Source organism: Staurois parvus, unplaced genomic scaffold (assembly GCF_062004578.1).
Source record: "Staurois parvus isolate SC_StPar_1 unplaced genomic scaffold, SC_StPar_1.0 ptg000151l, whole genome shotgun sequence".
Taxonomy (NCBI): domain Eukaryota; kingdom Metazoa; phylum Chordata; class Amphibia; order Anura; family Ranidae; genus Staurois; species Staurois parvus.
Genome location: NW_028317947.1, coordinates 22,211,238 through 22,229,360, shown reverse-complemented (window position 1 = coordinate 22,229,360; position 18,123 = coordinate 22,211,238). Strand labels below are relative to the sequence as shown.

The 18,123-nt window shown below is 40.2% G+C and overlaps 1 protein-coding gene across 2 annotated transcripts in view; it reads left to right on the top strand.

Moving 5' to 3' along the window:
• The window catches only part of ASIC2 (acid sensing ion channel subunit 2), a 655,219-nt gene that overhangs the window by 453,106 nt on the left and 183,990 nt on the right, over positions 1–18,123 (top strand). For both annotated transcript variants that reach the window (XM_089674637.1, XM_089674636.1), the window contains exon 2: positions 16,670–16,820. In XM_089674637.1, coding sequence (XP_089530763.1) covers positions 16,670–16,820 — 151 coding nt within the window. The remainder of the gene's footprint in view (positions 1–16,669; positions 16,821–18,123) is intronic.

The window sequence follows — 18,123 nt, the reverse complement described above, 5'->3', positions numbered from 1 at the left end:
TTTAGAAACCGCAGCTTTGCATTTCATGCCATTATTAAGCTTGTGATTTACCAGAACTCCCAGATCCTTCTCCACCATTGATTCCCCCAGTTGTTCCCCCCTAGTATGTATGATGCATGCATATTCTTAGCCCCCAAGTGCATAACCTTACATTTATCAACATTAAATCTAATTTGCCAAATAGTTGCCCAATTAAACAGAGCATTGAGGTCAGCCTGTAAGTGGGAGACATCCTGTAAGGACGTTATTCCACGGCACAGCTTGGTGTCATCTGCAAAGACTGAAATGGCATTTATAATCCCAGACTCTATATCATTTATAAATATATTAAAAAGTAAGGGTCCCAACACTGAACCTTGGGGTACACCACTGACAACCCTAGACCATTCAGAGTATGAATCATTAACTACTACTCTCTGAATACGTTCTTTTAGCCTTAAAAGATTACACCTCACCTGGTACTCCCAGAGTAATAAGTCAGGTTCTTTACTAGCTAAACAGTATAAACACAAGCTAATACAATCCAGAATCCCCTATTGGGCAACGAAATTACAAATCAATTTGCTTCCTTCTACTCAAAACTATATAACCTCACTATTACTGGAAACTGCCCCTCCCCACAACCCATAGATATCCAAAACTTCTTACATACTTTGCACCTTTCAAAACTACATCCTGAAGCCCTTGCTCAAATCTGTGCCCCGTTCATGACACCAGAGCTCCAGAAAGCTATAACCTCTTTCTCCCTACATAAATCCTCTGGTCCTGATTGGATATGGAAATGAATACTACAAAGAATATTCACACCTACTCTCTCCCTACTTATGTCAAGCATTTAATTACACAGCTACCACAGGTAAAATTCCCAATAAATCTCTTGAAGCTCTTGTGGTGACCATCCCGAAACCAGGAAAATCTTCTGATATTCCCACTAATTTTAGGCCCATTTCCCTCCTAAACATGATACAAAATTATTTGCCAAACTCCTAGCCACCCGAATTGCTCCACTTATTCCCCAACTAGTACATATAGACCAAGTTGGGTTTGTAGCTGGCAAGCAATCCTGCGGTGGGATTTATTAATCTTTTACAATGGGCAGAGAGACATCGAACACCTTCTCTGCTCCTATCCTTGGACTAACTAAATTTGGGTTCTCTGGAACTGTCCTCCACTCTATCCTTAGCTTATATTCAAATCCTAGTGCAAGAGTCTGAACCTCCGGAGTAACCTCAAACCCTTTCACCATAACAAACGGTAATAGGCAAGGCTGCCCCTTATCACCCTTAATATTTACATTAGTCATGGAGACTCTTGCCCAAGCCATTCGTATCAACCCACACATATTGGGGATTCAGGTGGGTGATACCACCCATAAAATCAGTCTTTAAGGGGATGATGTCATAATATCTTTAACTGATCTACTTACCTCCCTTACTGAACATCAGAATCTCCTAAAACCTGGAAGCTGATTGGTTTCTATGCAGAGGTGCACCAGATTTTGCGCTTTTAATACTGCACTTACACTTTTAATAAAAAGAAACTTTCCAGCCCAGGGATCAAGCAATGTTTTTTTACCGGGGCCAGTTCTTCGGTGGTCTTTGGGTCTCTGTCAAAATTAAATACCCGCTCCCTAAAAATAAAAAGTTTGCAATGAGAGAGGAGGGGGAAGGAGGAGGATAAGAGGAATTTCCCTTTTTAGGTGAACTTTAACACAAAAGTGTTTCAAGTAAATGCAAGTGCAACATGTTGGTAAGGTTGCTTAGAAGATGGCAGATTTTATTTTGACGGGAGAAAAACCTATGCCTGTCCTCAGCTGAAACTTTTCTGTTTGAATCTGGTCCTGTTAAACTACATATTGTCCAACTTTTTCAGAAATATTCAAGTGATGAGTCCTTTTCTGAAACACATGTATGCCATATCGATGCTTAGTCTAGTAGTTATTACTTATTCCAGCAACATGATTAGCAAACACCTTGCAGGCCTTGGGCATCCTGTTTGATAGTTGATATTTAGTATTCTGCACATACACCGAAAGCTAAATTTATATTGTGGTGATGTGGAGCTCACCATCAATGATATTAAGTCAAACTTCTACTGTTGATATACTCTTTCAGCTGAAGACTAAAGCGGATTGAGGTCTGCTTGGTAAATTCCGCCATCCCAGTCTCATCCCCTGCATTCTGTTACATACTGCTACATCTTCACATTTAATATATAGACAGTAGTTTGGGCTTTCAGCTGCTTCAGTGGAGGTGGAAGTTCTTGTTTTGTTCTACTTTTAAAGTGTTTTCTTTGTTGCAGACAAGCATAGGGAATGCCCTTTTGACAAAGCAGTCTTTTTGTAATAAAATAGTCTCTGTTCATAGCACAGATGGCTTCCCCGCCTGTCTCAAACCTTCCTGTGAGTTAGGCATAGCTTTATATAATATGATCTTTCTGTCTGATCCTGATGTGATTGCTTCCTTGCTGTCTCTGAAGAAAAATAGTCATTTCACTTCTCGGAAGGATTTTTACTAGATATGGTTTTTAGTGGCCCTGACACATAGATAACTGTCCAATTTTAGATTGTGGCAGCTCAGGACCCAAGGCACGTACTGCCAGACAGGATGTTGGATTTTATGCTCACATTATGCTGATATATGGACAGTTCTTTTAATTCTGACAATTGGTTAAATTGAGAGAGACATTAGGCATATATATATAGTATAGCTAGGATAATATAAATTTGTTCAATAATCATCTGTGCTTCATTTAGAGAAAGATACATCTGGACAATTACAAATGAAAACATTTCAGATGGAACAATCTCCCATCATTATTTGGCCAGACTTCTATAGTAATAATAGATTCTCTCTATTCTGCTCTGTCTTATGGCAGAATAAAAAGAGGTGAGAAAAGCAGTCAACAGCAGTACAGAAAAGATAGCAAGTCAGACTTCCTGTCCCCATTGGATAAACTGCAGAGAGGAATGAATAAAACATAATTTCTCCAATGTTTCTGCTTGTTCTGGGCTGACAGCAGTGGGGACAGGAAAGTCACATTTGTACAGGCTCTCTTTTCTTGCAATACTGCTTTTTAGTGTCAGAAATGTGAAGGCCTTGTTCACACAGGCGTCATGCTGTAGAAAAGCAGAATGTACAAGAAGCTTTTTCCAGCTAGCAGGCTTCACGTAGAGCTAATATCTACTGTATCAGCTCTAGGAGCTTGTTTATAGTGGGAGCCAGTGATCCCATTAACGTGTATCTATAGTCAAAATGTAAAATCTTATATTAATTTCATCATTATATTTTTAATTCCGTTTGCATATTAATATTTATGTAAACACGCTTGAAGTTTGAAAACTTACTGTTTGAAGAATCAAACTGTGATTGACAGCAGCAAGAGCCAATGGCTCCCGCTTGCTGTCTCTGCCAATGAGGAGGCAGAGACTCGTGACAGCCGAGGCTGTCATGCACATCGCTGGAACCCTGATGAGGCTCAAGTATTGAGGGGGTTGGGGACACTGCTGCACAAAGGTTTTTTTACCTTCCTGCATAGAATGCAGGAAGGTAAAAAACCTTGAGCCTTTACAATCACTTTAACCACCTACAGCCTGCCATATAAGAAAATAAAGGGAGGGCGGCGGCACTCTCATTCTGGTAGGATGTCATATGACGTCCTCCCACTCTAACTGCGCATGCACGCCCCCGGTGCACACTCGGTGGTGCGCTGTGCACACAGTGGATCGCCGTAAAGAGCCGATCACACAGGCTCTGTCATTTGATCAGCTGTGTATAATCACAGCTGATCACATGTAAATAGGAAATGCCGGTTATCAGCAGTCCTATCCTCATGTTGACAGCACATGAGGAGAGGAGAGCCGGTAAGCGGCATTCCTCAGAGGGGACATGTATACTGATCATCATGGCCATGATAATCATTGTAGCCCCATAATTGCCACCTGTCAGTGCCCACCAATGCCACATACCAGTGCCACATATCAGTGCCCATCAGAGCTGCCTGTCAGTGCCACCTATCAGTGCCAGTCAGTGCCACCTAACAGTTCCAATCAGTGCCACCTATCAGTGCCAGTTAATGCTGCTTATCAGTGCCATATGAGTGCTGCCTTTCAGTGTCCACTAGTGATGCCTGTCAATGCCCATCAATGTCGCCTATCAGTGCCCATCACTGCAGCCTCATTAGCGCACATCAGTGAAGGAGAAAAATTATTTACAAAATTTTATAACAAACTAAGAAAAAAACTTTTTTTTTTTCAAAAGTTTTTTAGTCTTTTTTTAGTTGAGCAGAAAAATAAAAACCCCAGTGGTGATTAAATACCACCAGAAAGCTCTATCTGTCTAAAAAAAAAAAAAAAAAAAATAATAATTTTGAGGGTACAGTGTTGCATGACCGCACAATTGTCATTCAAAGTGCGACAGCACTGAAAGCTGAAAATTGGCCTGGGCAGGAAGGGGGGAAAAGTGCCCAGTAGGCAAGTGGTTAACCCTTTTGCTACCAGTTTCAATTTTTATGTGATACAATATTAGCACAACTGTTTATCAAATCTATATTTTCAGTAAAAACATTTTAATTAATTTTAGCACACACAAAACTCAATAAAATGTCCTAACTTTCTGTACCTTATAAATGATGAGACTGAGTAGAGGAATTAGATAACAAATATGTCAACCTTAAATCTGTGTGAAACCATTACAAACTAAAATACCCAAAAATTACTATAGGTGACGCTTTATTGACGATTACAGCTCATCAGTGTAGAATTAACCATAAATAAAGGTCCCCTTACTATGGTGTGCATGTGGAATCCTAATACATGTTGCACAATCATCATTATTGTACCTATGTGCCATATGCATGTGGGTTTACGCGTGCAGGGGGTGCCTGGGAACTTTAGCATTGTGTATCTTTTTATTTATTTTAATATATTTTAGTTTAAACACATTTTTCACCTTATGCGAGACTTCACTTACAGTCGGGAGTTCTGCTAATCCTTCTCCTATCCCCCCCCCCCCCCAATCCGCTGCTACTAACAAAAAAAATCTTTTTTTTTTTTTTTAAAGAGAGCAGGTACCTAGTTTTGACAGGTACCTCCCCTCTAATCATTGCCCACAACCTCCTGGGACACATCACAGGTCCAAGGAGACTGAGTGACTATTCAGAGTGCAGCACAGTGAAGCCGCAGGAAGTCACAGCTTGCTTCCCACACTCAACATGGCGGTGCCAGTGACCCAAAGATTGGCAAAGAACTGGCCCGAGTGAGGACAGCACTGATCCTCGGACTGGTAAGTTACTGTTAGTTAAAAGTCAGCAGCTGCAGAATCTGTAGCTGCTGACTTTTAATGTTTTTGTAAAAATGACCAAAAAACCTCTTTAAATTTAGTGCTATCACAAGGAGGCTGTTATAGCAGATAATGAGAGATAGGTACCCAGAGGCATCGGGGGTTGGGCAGGGGATGGCAGCCTTTTTCACATATAAGAGTGATAGATTCACTTCTCAATGGCGGCTCGATGCCAGCTGAACAAAATGAACAAACCTATGGCAGCTGCTGCCATGAGTTTGTTTACATCCCAATGCTGCTGCACCATAATATGGTGGTGGCAATAAAAAGGTTAAATGCTTCAATAAATTGGCTTGAAGGTTGCCAAAAGCTTGGCAAAGGCTTGTTTGTATAGCTGCTCTCATACCAACCCATGTGAACAAGGCCTAAAAGACAAGTTTAAAGATGCTCGCATTAATATGATTTTAAGCAGCACCAAAACAAATAATTGGCTCATTCTCTACAGCAGTGGCAGGAATGCTAACAGGGAGTGATAATCGGCCACAGTTATCGTAGGATAAGTAACATCAGCAGCAGAAAATTAATTCCGTAGCAAGGTACTAGTAAGGTGTACCTAATGAAGTGGCTGATGAGTGTATGTGTTGGCGTACTATGATTTTGCTTTGCACATTCTGTTTTGTTTAACCAATTGACTTCCAGACGGTTTTACCCCCTTTATGACCAGGGCATTTTTTGCTATTCCCCACTGTGCTCATTTAACTGGCAATTGCGCTGTTGGGCAACACTGTATTCAAATGAAATTTATATAAATTTTTCCACAAAAATGAGCTTTCTTTTTGTGGTTTTTAGTCACCACTGGGCTTTTGTATATATATGTGTGTGTGTGTGTATGTATGTGTGTGTATGTATATATATATATATATATATATATACACACACACACACTATATTGCCAAAAGTGTTGAGACACCCCTTCAAATCATTGGATTCAGGTGTTCCAATCACCTCCATGTCCACAGGTGTATAAAATCAAGAGCCTAGGCATGCAGACTGCTTCTACAAACATTTGTGAAAGAATGGGTCGCTCTCAGGAGCTCAGAGAATTCAAGCATGGTACCGTGTTAGGTTGCCACCTGTGCAATCCGTGTCCATCCGTGAAATTTCCTTGCTAGTATATATTCCACGGTTAACTGTTAGTGGGATTATAACAAAGTGGAAGCAACTGGGAATAACAGCACTTCAACCAAGAAGTGGTAGGCCATGTAAAATGACAGAGCAGAGTCAGTGCAATCTGAAGTGCACAATGTGCAGAAGTCGCCAACTGTCTGCAAAGTCAATAGCTAAAGACCTCCAAACTTCATATGGCCTTCAGATTAGCACAACAATAGTGCATAGAGAGCTTCACAGAATGGGTTTCCATGGCCAAGCAGCTGCATCCAAGCCTTACATCACCAAGTGCAATGCAAAGCGTTGGATGCCGTGGTGTAAAGCATGCTGCCACTGGACTCTAGAGCAGTGGAGATGTGTTCTCTGGAGTGACCAATCACCCTTCTCTGTCTGGAAATTCGATTAAGGTGCCTGGGTTTGGAGGTTGTCAGGAGAATGGCACTTGCCTGATTGCATTGTGCCAAGTGTAAAGTTTGGTGGAGGGAGGATTATGGTGTGGGGTTGTTTTTGAGCGGTTGGGCTTGGCCCCTTAGTCCCCGCGAAGGGAACTCTTAAGGTGTCAGCATACCAAGACATTTTGGACAATTTCATGCTCTCAACTTTGTGGGAAGAGTTTGGGGATGGCCCCTTCCTGTTCCAACATGACTGCACACCAGTGCACAAAGCAAGGTCCATAAAGACATGGATGAGCGAGTTTGGGGTGGAGGAAATTGACTGGCCTGCACAGAGTCCTGACCTCAATCTGATAGAACACCTTTGGTATTAATTAGAGGCGAGACTGTGAGCCAGGCGTTATTGTGCGACACCAGTGCCTGACTTTACAAATGCGCTTCTGGAAGAATGGTCAAACCTTCCCATAGACACCCTCCTAAACCTTGTGGACAGCCTTCCCAGAAGAGTTGAAGCTGTTATAGCTGCAAAGGGCGGGGCCAACTCAATATTGAGTAGTTATTTCCACTCCTGAGGAGGTTTTCAACAAAAAATGTAAGTGTCTGTGGTAATTTGTGCCTATCCAGCCAAAAGAGCATGAAAGAAGATAAAAGATGAATGGAAAACCATTAACTCACCAATATCCACTAATAACTGAAGAATCTACTTGTGGTGGTGTTAGCCTTTAGTGAAACTGATTTGTGGAAGGAGCCAGTAACAGATTGAAGACCTAAGTTCTTTATGGTCTTTAATTAAACATGATCTTTCAAATATGCAAGAAGAAAATACTCAGAACTGCCAACTCCTGCGGTATATAGTTTATACTGCATGAAAATATGGCACGATTTTTTTAGAATCATTCTTTGTGCTGCTACATCAAGCTGTACTTTGTGCACCAGAAAGGTTAGTACGGTTGTGATGATTTCATTTGGTGGTAAATATCACCACAGCACTCTTCTCAGAAATACAGCTCAGTAAATATTCTGAGCCAAATACAAATGGACATCTGAGAAACTTCATTTTATCATAAACCGCCCTCCTCAACAGAACACCCACTGCAACTTCTGATTAAAATTATCGATCAGCGAAATAAAGGATCATCTGATTAATTCATCTTTTTCACTTACCCGTACATCTCACTTTCAGCTCTCATTTATTCCACTCATTCAACTTAAAAAAAAGTATTTTAATCCTTGTTCTCCATTTGCCATTGCTTTTCTTCATTCCCATTTTTAAGAAATATGTTTTTGACTGAGCAATGAGTTGTATTATGTTTATTTAATAATTAGACCATGCAATCAATTATCACAGATCAGATCCACAGAATGCCAAAGCTAAGAAAGAGTTGACCTGCTAGGTGGGACTTTTTTTTGCTGATTCTCCATTGTGAGTACAGAGGTAAAATGTGTACACCTAGTTTTGGTTTTGGGCTATTTTTATTTATATATTTTTTTATAATAGTTCAAAAGTAAATCACAGAGCCCTTGAATTATTTATTCTATTCTGTTTGCTTGCACAAATGGCAGTGAAATTACAACTAAATTCTCCTGCATGGCAGTCCAAAAAGTACCACATCCAGTTACTATGTGATGAAAATAAAAACTTACTTTTCTTCCCGGACTTGACCCTCCTTTTGAAGCCAAATCCCTTTGCCCCTCTTTCTTCCTCACTTGTCCCTCTTTCTGGACAAACCTTTATATTAAATGCAATACTTAACTACCCAAGTTTCATAATACACTAAAGGGCTAGTTTACACCACAATCTCTGCATCCAGTGTGCATTTACATGTGTTTAGTGCATTTTAGTGCTTGCTATATGTGTTTGTAATATGTTCACTTTAAATAATGTGCTTCTGCTCATTCCAATGCATGTACACTTGTTTGCATGCATTCTGGTGCACAAAATGCATGCTGCTGTATTTTTTTATGAAAACACTGGAATTGAACACTGTGATGTGAACTATGGTGATTAGAAAACATTGATTTTATTGCATTCAAGATTCATTTAAAAAATGCACCTAAAGCATCTGGTGTAAAGAAGTCCTAAAATGTTCCACCTATCACTAAAAATGAAACACAGTGATGGAAAAAAAGCACTATGGGTTTAGCCAATTTTTTGCTTCTAAAATCTTTATGGTCCACATAATTGGGGGCATGACACGAGGTATGTCCTTTTGTCTACACACCTCTGCTACAGGGTGTCCCTCTTTCAAAAGTTGCAACACTGGATCCAAGCATCCCCCCTGGGACTTTACACACAATGAAGTAAATCATTTAAAAAATAATCATTCTTTATTGGACATACATAAACAGTGCCACAATAAGATAGACCAATAGGTCAATAAAAACATCTGGTCTTTACATAGAATGCGATATAAAGTTTTGCTGACAGTACATCATGACTGTATCCAAGTGCATACAAATGTGTACCATACATATACTGCCAATCAATAAACATAGCTTGGTCAGTTGGCATGCATTCCTCAATAAGTTCCAAATCCCAACATGTTTCAAAGAGATAACTCCTTCAGGAAGGGAACTGATACATCAATTATGGTCAATGCAGCTAATATTGCGCATAAGTATGGCGGAGAATAAATCCTAAAAGGCTGAGATTTGTCAGCGTCCCCAGGGAGCCGCCAGGACCATGCCCCCAAGGGTCCATCAAACTCAGATTCACAATGATCCCACAATGTGCATGCACAGGTCGGTTCCAGATCAAATATGGTGTGCTCGCGTTAGAGATCGCATGTCAGTAACTCTTTCAAAAGTTAGGAGGTATGCTTCCTTTAATACACCTCCTCCTCCATACAATGCAGCTCACAGTGGGAGGGTTTTAGTAACCAAGTCGGTGTTGTAAATTCAGGAAGCAGTGGACAGGACTAGATGTGGTCAGGTACTGGCTGACTAGCTACAGGCTTGAGAATCAGCAGTGACAAAGCTGTTAGCAATGCCTCCTGCAGTATTTGTCATCCCACTGTAGAGCAAGAAGACAGAGCCTACATCAGAATGGCAATTCTGTATTCAGGAATAGTGCAGCATCATTGCCCCACCATCACAGGAAGCTGTAATAGTAGTAAAAATAAAACAAATAGTAGCAGTAAAAGGATGTTTTTATAATCATGCTTTTGTCTTGTTTTTGAAAGTCAAAGATTGGCTTTTTCTTACTGCACAACTTAGTGAGTCACTGTCTCAAAGCAAGCAAGTCCAAACTTTCAACCTTCAAACTGGTTTTGGGTAATTGACTCAATGGGTTTGATTTACTAAAACTGGAGTGCAAAATCGGGTGCAGCTCTGCATAGAAACCAATCTGTTTCCAGGTTTTATTGTCAGAGCTTAATTGAAGACATGGTTTACTCTTCAGTCTGCAAAATTAATGTTCACTGAGCTGGTTTTTATTTATTTATCTTGCATGTGATTAAGTATCTAAAGTTTCTCTTATTAACTGTCATTGATTTTGCAGAGTGATCATTCACTTTGCTAAGTGGACATTATGTAGAGAAGAAACCATGAGGAAGGCAGCCTGAAGTTTGCACCTTCAAATGCAAGGCATCAGTGGCAGCTCCAAAATTTGCAATCAAACAGGGCCCCTATAATAGTTCCAAATTAAAAGGCAGAGATAAAGAACACTTATTGATTGCCTGGATGAAGACTTTCATCTGCAGCAGAATGACATTCACTCTTTACACAGCAATTCTTGTATTAATAATAATTTTATGATTAGAGGAAACACAATTTAAATCTCCTCTTCGTAAGTGAATGCATGATTTCTTTTACTTAAAACAAATTTGTGCTGCCTTCTAACTCATTACTACACAAATTTTCTCTAAAGCTAACACAATAATAAATGTGCTTGTCAGTTTTAGAGCCATTTAAAGATGAGGCTTTAAGTAAGTGGATATAAAAAAGATGTGTTAGACTGTGACTGTCTGCAGTGTGGCTGCACTGTGCTGCAGAAATCTTAGGTTGCAAGTCCTTGTTGTTTCTTGACAATATTAATGTATCTGCCTCTAGGGCATATTCTTTATTACTTGTATTAATTTGTTGAGCCCTGCAGAGCATATGTGTCAAAAGGTTGCAGCTGACCATCAAATCTACAGTATGTGAGTTTGTTGGATATCTTATTCCAAAACTACGACCATTATTATTAAATTTCTCCTCCTCCCTCTTGTGAGATTTTGGAGTGTGTCTATGGGAATTTGTGCCCATTCAGCCAAAAGAGAATTTGTGAGGTCAGTTACTAATGTGGAAGAAGGGTTGGCTTGTACAGCCCACATAGATTCCACCACTAAACTCCTCAAACCATGTCTTTATTGACCTTGCTTTGTGCACTTGAGCTCAATAATTTGGAAAAGTGTGCTTATACTTTTGTCCACTGTTGTGTAATACGTCCCATGTGCAGCGCTGCATGTCCTCCACATGTACAATGAACCAAGTGGTGGGGGAAATCGGGCACTCTTAACACATTCCTGCCCTACCATAGGATGGTCTTTGAGACCTACCAGGGTACTTTTGGAGAATCGATCCTCTTCAGGTTACCCCTTGAAACTTGCCAGTACACAAGCACACACAGGGAGGCTCCCAGCCTTGCCCAAGTAGTACTCACCAAGTAGTCTGTCCCCTACCTTCTTCGGGCCTTATGGCAATGAACCGCAATAGCAGCCTCACTCAGCACATCCATTTTCAGAGGACATCCCCATCATGAGGTTAGAAAAAGGAAGAGTTCAAACAAAGAAAGCCTTTTACCTGTTTAATGTACCAGTCTATTTACATTCTTCAGTCATTCTTTCAGTGCTTTGAGACTAAAAGCAATCTGCAGAACAATAACAAGAGCCAGAGTCCTGCATCCAATGCAAAGGATGTGAATAGTCCCAAAAGTCCTCCACTGCTTTTTCCTTAAGGCCAAGCTCTAAACAACAGAACCTCATAGCCTACATCCTTGCTGTAACTTGGTCCTACATACAACAGACTCCCATAAAGACTATTTACTCCATAAGATGCCCTACATTGGAATGGGCAGGGCTGGCACTACCTCACTAGCTATGGTCACACCCCACTATTTTGAGTGCATCTAGTGGTTACTTTGGATACTACACTTCCCTTCACTACAAGGGATCCCTAAGCTTGCTCTCAATGCTAGCATTCACACAAGCTGCCAGTCTGGGGATATATACCAGGTACTCCTGTGCCTCTACCCTAAAGTACATGGTTGTATCATGTTTGTGTTTCTGCTCAAGGTAATTTCAACTCCATAATCTGTCAGCCATTTATATCTGTTTTTCCAATAATTGCTGATAGAAAATACTGAAAGGGTGACAATGCTGAAGTGATTTTACTGCAAGGGAATTGTTTTTGACAAAGGTCCTTTTACTGGTAGGATCACTTGGTACTTACTGCATAAAGAAAGGACTTGCATAAAATAGAAAATATGCACTTTGAGAAGGAATAAATTCAGAGCCGACTCTGTTTTTACCGTCCCACAGATGTTCAATGCCAGCCCTCTTCTAGGCTGCATGACATTTTGTGTCATCCAAACCACTTCTGTGAGCCCAGGCAGTCATGGACATGCCCCCCAGGTGCACATCATCATGGCAGCCTGAGTTGCCAGTATTCTGGAGGAATGCAATTTAGGGAGAGGACACGTGATGCAACAGACCAGCCAGAGGATTGCAAAATTTATTGTATGCATGCACTGATTTCTATTAGAAAAAAGACAAGATGGGTTTTGTGTGTGTATGTGTTTGGGGTGGGGGGCAGATGTGGGTCTACATTAAAGTTCAAACTAGGCTTTAAACTATTGATTTTGTATATTTGCTTATAGTTATATTTCAAGTGACACACTCTGAACCAACATTTCGCATCTCACTACAAAATTTCTGTTTAAAAGTTTGGCTCTATCATAGCAGTAAGCACCTCTTCTGCTGGATTTAAAGATTTAGTTATATGTATGGGCTTTACATTTATAGCTATATCATATGTTATGATTTCTTTTGATCTAAAATGTGCAATTCTCCTTATGATATATTACATCCGGTCCCTATGGGCATGTATACAACATCATGTTATAGTACTCGGACAGTACTCTTTACAGAATGTGTGGTTTCCTAATATGGAGCACATATCAGTTTACCAGCTATAACATTGATTTTGCTAGTAACTGAGCTGCCAGTAGGGCCACCTAGAAGATGTTAGAAATGGAGATGAAAGCAGGGACTGTTGTACATTATATCTTTCTTCAACATGCTGATAAAACATGCCAACAGAAGCCTAGGGTTAGAGATAGACAGAAGTTATGAAGATCAAGGCAGGATCTGTAGATGAATCCCTTTCCATCCGTGCGTGAACGAGCTTTTCTCAGACATGCATAAACATATGTGAAAAATACTTCTACTTTGAAATATTGTAAGATAATTAATATCCCTTGTGATTTACAAACTGGATGACAGTGGTGTGTATGGAAATGTTTCCCTTTGCTCAACACTTTTAATGAGCTGTCAGATTGGTCTCCCACTGTCTTCTGCAATGTACGTCCATACAAAAATTGTCCTGCCTTAAATAGATCGATTGCAGTCACTCGTGTAGCTTCGGCATAATTATTTGTGGCATTGTGCCCCTTCATGCAAGACTGGCATTATACTGGCCAGACAACGGGTGTACTGTTAATTAGGGCTGAGCAGACTTTGCTTGGATGGGCATTCTTTCAATCCAAAGCCAGTATTCACTCCATGCTCTTTTCTTTAACATCGGTAAAGGGAGAACATCAGGATATCGGACTTTCCATATGCAAAACCTAACAAAAAAGCTACCTCAGTCCTGGTCATGCAATGTAATAGGTGGGGGCAGACATACTGCCTTGCAAACAGTGATACTGCTCAGGCATTCCAAAGGACAGAGGTCTAATGCTGTCCTCTTCTTCCATTGCTGAGTCACTTTCTAGTGGGCCTCTCATAGATCCATGTCAGGATACTGAATGTTTCAGGCAGGTAAGAGAATAATGCTTATTAAGACTGGGCCTGCTGGTTCAACTTATGCTTAACATTAGATGGCTGTTTTTAGCATATGTTTAGTGCAACTTTTGGATCATTTGGGGAATAAAATAAAACTTGCTACGCCTGTTGTCACCAATGTGCTTATCTTGTGAAGAATGTTATCCGAACAGAAAGTCAAAAGCAGTCCAAACACATGCTGTATATATTCATGTTGGGTTTATGAGTGCCTGTACCCAAAGGACAACTGACACTGGAGATTTTACAAAATGTGTGCCAGTCGGCTGGTGCTAGGGATGTTGGGAACTTCTTGGTACAAGAAGTAAAGGGATATTTTGATCAAGACTAATACAAGTACAATATAAGCTTTAGGACTCTCTCAGGGCCCTGCCCATGCTTGTGACAGAATCAGAGCTGTGTGTTTTTTTGGGGGGGGTTTTGGGAGGGGGCGGAGGGGGGGCATCTGAATCATCTGATATAATGTTTTTATAAATAGTAGAATGGATTAGGGAAGGCTAGAATGACTGCTTTTTATTGCTGCCTAAGTTATTTGTGTTTTTTGTGGAAACTTTCTACTAACTTCCATTAAGCAAAATCCATCAGACTGTCACCTACCCTCCTCACCTTTAGGCGCACCCTGAAAACCCATCTCTTCAGGGAAGCCTACCCCACTCTCACCTAAAAGCGGATCTCCTCCACTCCTCCTACCACTCCATCCCCCACAGCCACTTCCTCCTGTACCACTATCCCCTCCCTCCTAGATTGCAAGCTCGAAAGAGCAGGGCCCTCGAACCCCTCGTGTATTGTTTTGTTACTGTATTGTCTCATGTACTGTCTCCCACTATAATGTACAGCGCTGAGCAAACCTTCTGGCGCCATATAAATACTGTATAATAATAATACTAACTTACTCAGCAAATGTCAGGGAGAGCAGGAAGTGAGGGAATCTACCTAACAGATACCTAATCAGCAATAAAAACGTTAGAACATCTGTGATATTTTTATCGCGCTCCATGTATTCATTTGGGAGTTTTTGTTTTGGAAAATGGTGGCCCATAGGACAGGAGGTGAGGTGAAATTACCTCAACAAGGACAAATGCCACCAGAGGCTCTAAACTTTCCACACTCTGTCCAAAAACCAACAAAATAAATATTGACGTAGGTAGTATGTGTTAAAGTAGATCTTCCAGGTTTGAATGAATTTTAAATAATTAATTTGGACCGAGCTGGTCCAAACCAACTTTTTACATTTCATTAAAACCTAGAAATTGACTTTTTAATAAAGCAAACTCCTCCATTTTTTTCACCATTAAAGAACTGACACTCGAAAAGAAGACTAGGCACTATCCAACAATTGCAGACTTGGAAATGGTCTGCAGCTAAAAATCACCAGAAGTGTGAGAGATCCGGTTGTCACCACACATTTGAAAGCCAGAATGCAATGCAATTTTATAAGATCTGCCTCAGTCTATTCTGCTGCTCATTATCAGGCAGCGCGACTCTGTCTTCTTAGAGGTGACTTTGACTAGGTTTGCTGACTTTGCCGATGATGAATCTATGGATAGAACCCTTAGCTACACGCTCTTCTAGGTAGAAGATAAAGAGAGGAAGTGTCACTGTGGTTACATTTCTAGGTTTATTATTCTCCCTCACCAAATATCATCTCATTCTCTGTCAGGGCCTATCCTAACATTTTATTGTTGGAACTATCTCTCCATTCCTTGCTGCAATAAAGAAAGCCAAGCAGATACGGGCTGCCTTATCCTATAAATCAGCCCAGTGCTGGAGTAATTTAGGAGCAAAGCCTTATCTCAAAGGTGAGGGAGATGAGGTGAATTGGACCCAAAGGAGTTCCCTTATGTCTCTCTGTGTATTTTGTGTAAAATGTCTTCAGTAATATAAAACCATCATATATTCTCTGCTGTCATTGAGCAAAGAATGAAGCCGGAAATTAGTAAACCACAGCAGGAAAATCAGATTCTATTCTGGGGCTTAACACTTTTGTACATGCAGTACATGCAGCATCTGTAATCATAGAATCTCAATGAACCCTTCCATTTATATGATGCTATGTACCATTTTTCTGTATACACTCTATATAATTATATTTTTTACCACCTTTTGCCACGTTGACAGCAAAATAAAAAGCTGTCTTTGTACAGCAACCAATCACACTGAAACGTGCAGTATCATCTGTAATGTGGTTATAGTTGCAAACAGCTTTCTAAAGCTGTTAATACATTGTTGGTTGGTAACTTTTAAATGAGTAAGTCTATGACAAAAAAAAAAGTGTACGTTTCCCATAGCAACCTGTGTGGTGTAGGCTTTTACTTTAAAAACTTCATTGGAAAACCGAGAACTGGATTTGTTTGCCGTTGATAACAGACGCTTTCTTCTTTTCTGTCTTTATAAGCTAGTGTCAAGGCAAGTGGACCAAGCAAAACAGTACAGTTCTGTAAATAACATAAGATCTCATAGAAGAGTCATGTTCTTGAATGCAAAACTCAACATCTGATTTCATTTACAGTGCCAGTTTACAATTTGAAACACATCAGAGAAACAATGTATTGTATACTTCACAAAGTCATAAACCTAGCAGTGGTTATGAAAAATAAACAGAAAACATAAGAACACCCTTATGCAGTGCAGTGATAGGGGATTTATGTGTAGGTTTCTAGTGGAAAAATGTAGGGGGTAGCTTTGTCATATGTTTCTCAACATGTCACCTATCAATCTTTTACCAGTGTGTTTGCTTTATTGCTATCTTGAAATTAATTATTAAAGCAGTTCCTCGCTTCTCTCACTTCAGGTGTTCACAAGGTACGGGAAATGTTACATGTTCAACTCTGGACACGATGGTCGGCCTCTGCTCACTACTGTGAAGGGAGGGACAGGAAACGGCTTGGAAATCATGTTGGACATCCAGCAAGATGAGTATCTACCCATCTGGGGAGAGACCGGTAAGTACTGAGGCTTTTTATAAAATAAGTCTTCTATGCAAAACAAAAGGTATTCACATGTCTCAACATTTCTTTGCATCCAGCTGAGCATACATAACGGCTGTTTTATGGGACAGACACAGTCAATAATACAACTTCCATGTGGTTTTCAAGCATATGACTCCGCTATAAAGGTGCCATTACGACAGCTGAGAGGTAGATTTTCTGAGCTGTAAAGTTTGGATGTTTAACATTATCACTAGCACAATTTAATCTGCTAAAGCAAAAGTTGAAAAAAAAAATTATAATACATTTCAAGGTCAGAAGCAATAAAGGACTTCCACACGTGACCGTGCTTAGGCACTCGCCATGCTTCTAGCCTCAAGGGTGTCAGTTATTTTGCACAGTTGGAGGCATATCCCACCTACTCCTGCTTCTAGTTACTGGATTACATGGATGGCTTTCATCAGTGATGGAATCAAGGAACAGGAGAGCTGCTCAGTGTGACCTTGTGCCTCCAGTAATACTGTGGGTAAGTAGCAGATCCACACAGTGCTGTGCAATGGATGAAAAGTTTGACTGGGCAAAAGAACAGAATGTGCTCTGAAAGTGCTATATCATTCACAACTGACTTGTCATGCACGGTTTAAAGAGAAAGTCTAGGTTCACTGTAAGTTCTGTCTTGCTCAGAAGTCATGAAATCATTGTACACATTGATGCTAGGAAAATGACATATGACAAAATACAATATATTTTTAAGTGATTAACAAAGTAATTGCAAACTCTGCATATTAAAGTGAACCTGTCAGGTACATCAATGTAAGTCCAAACTGGAAATACCTAGTGGTGCTTCCAATTACCAAGACACATTGATTTCTGGCATATCCTATACTACTTGGTGACTGTACTTTTACATTATTGTTAGTTTGATCACTATGTATGTGACAACTCTACTTTAAAATGCAAAATCTAAAATACTAACAGTTATGTAGTACTTTATCTGTATCCGTATCAATGTTACATAGTTGGTTAGGTTGAAAAAAAGCATCAGTCCATCCAGTTGAGCCTGTGTGGGTACATGTGTGTGTATGTGTGATAATACCATTTTCTATTCCTGTATATTTCCTTTTCCATTTCCTATTCCTGTATAAGATGCCAATCTAAGAGTTTTTTACATTTTCGATACTCCCCGCAGACACCACTCACTGTTCAAGGGCGTTCCACATCCTTACTACTCTGATAGTAAAGAGCCCCTTATGCAGTTTAAGGTTAAACCGCTTCTCCTCCAACTTCACTGAGTGACCGCGTGTCCTGTTAAGCTCCG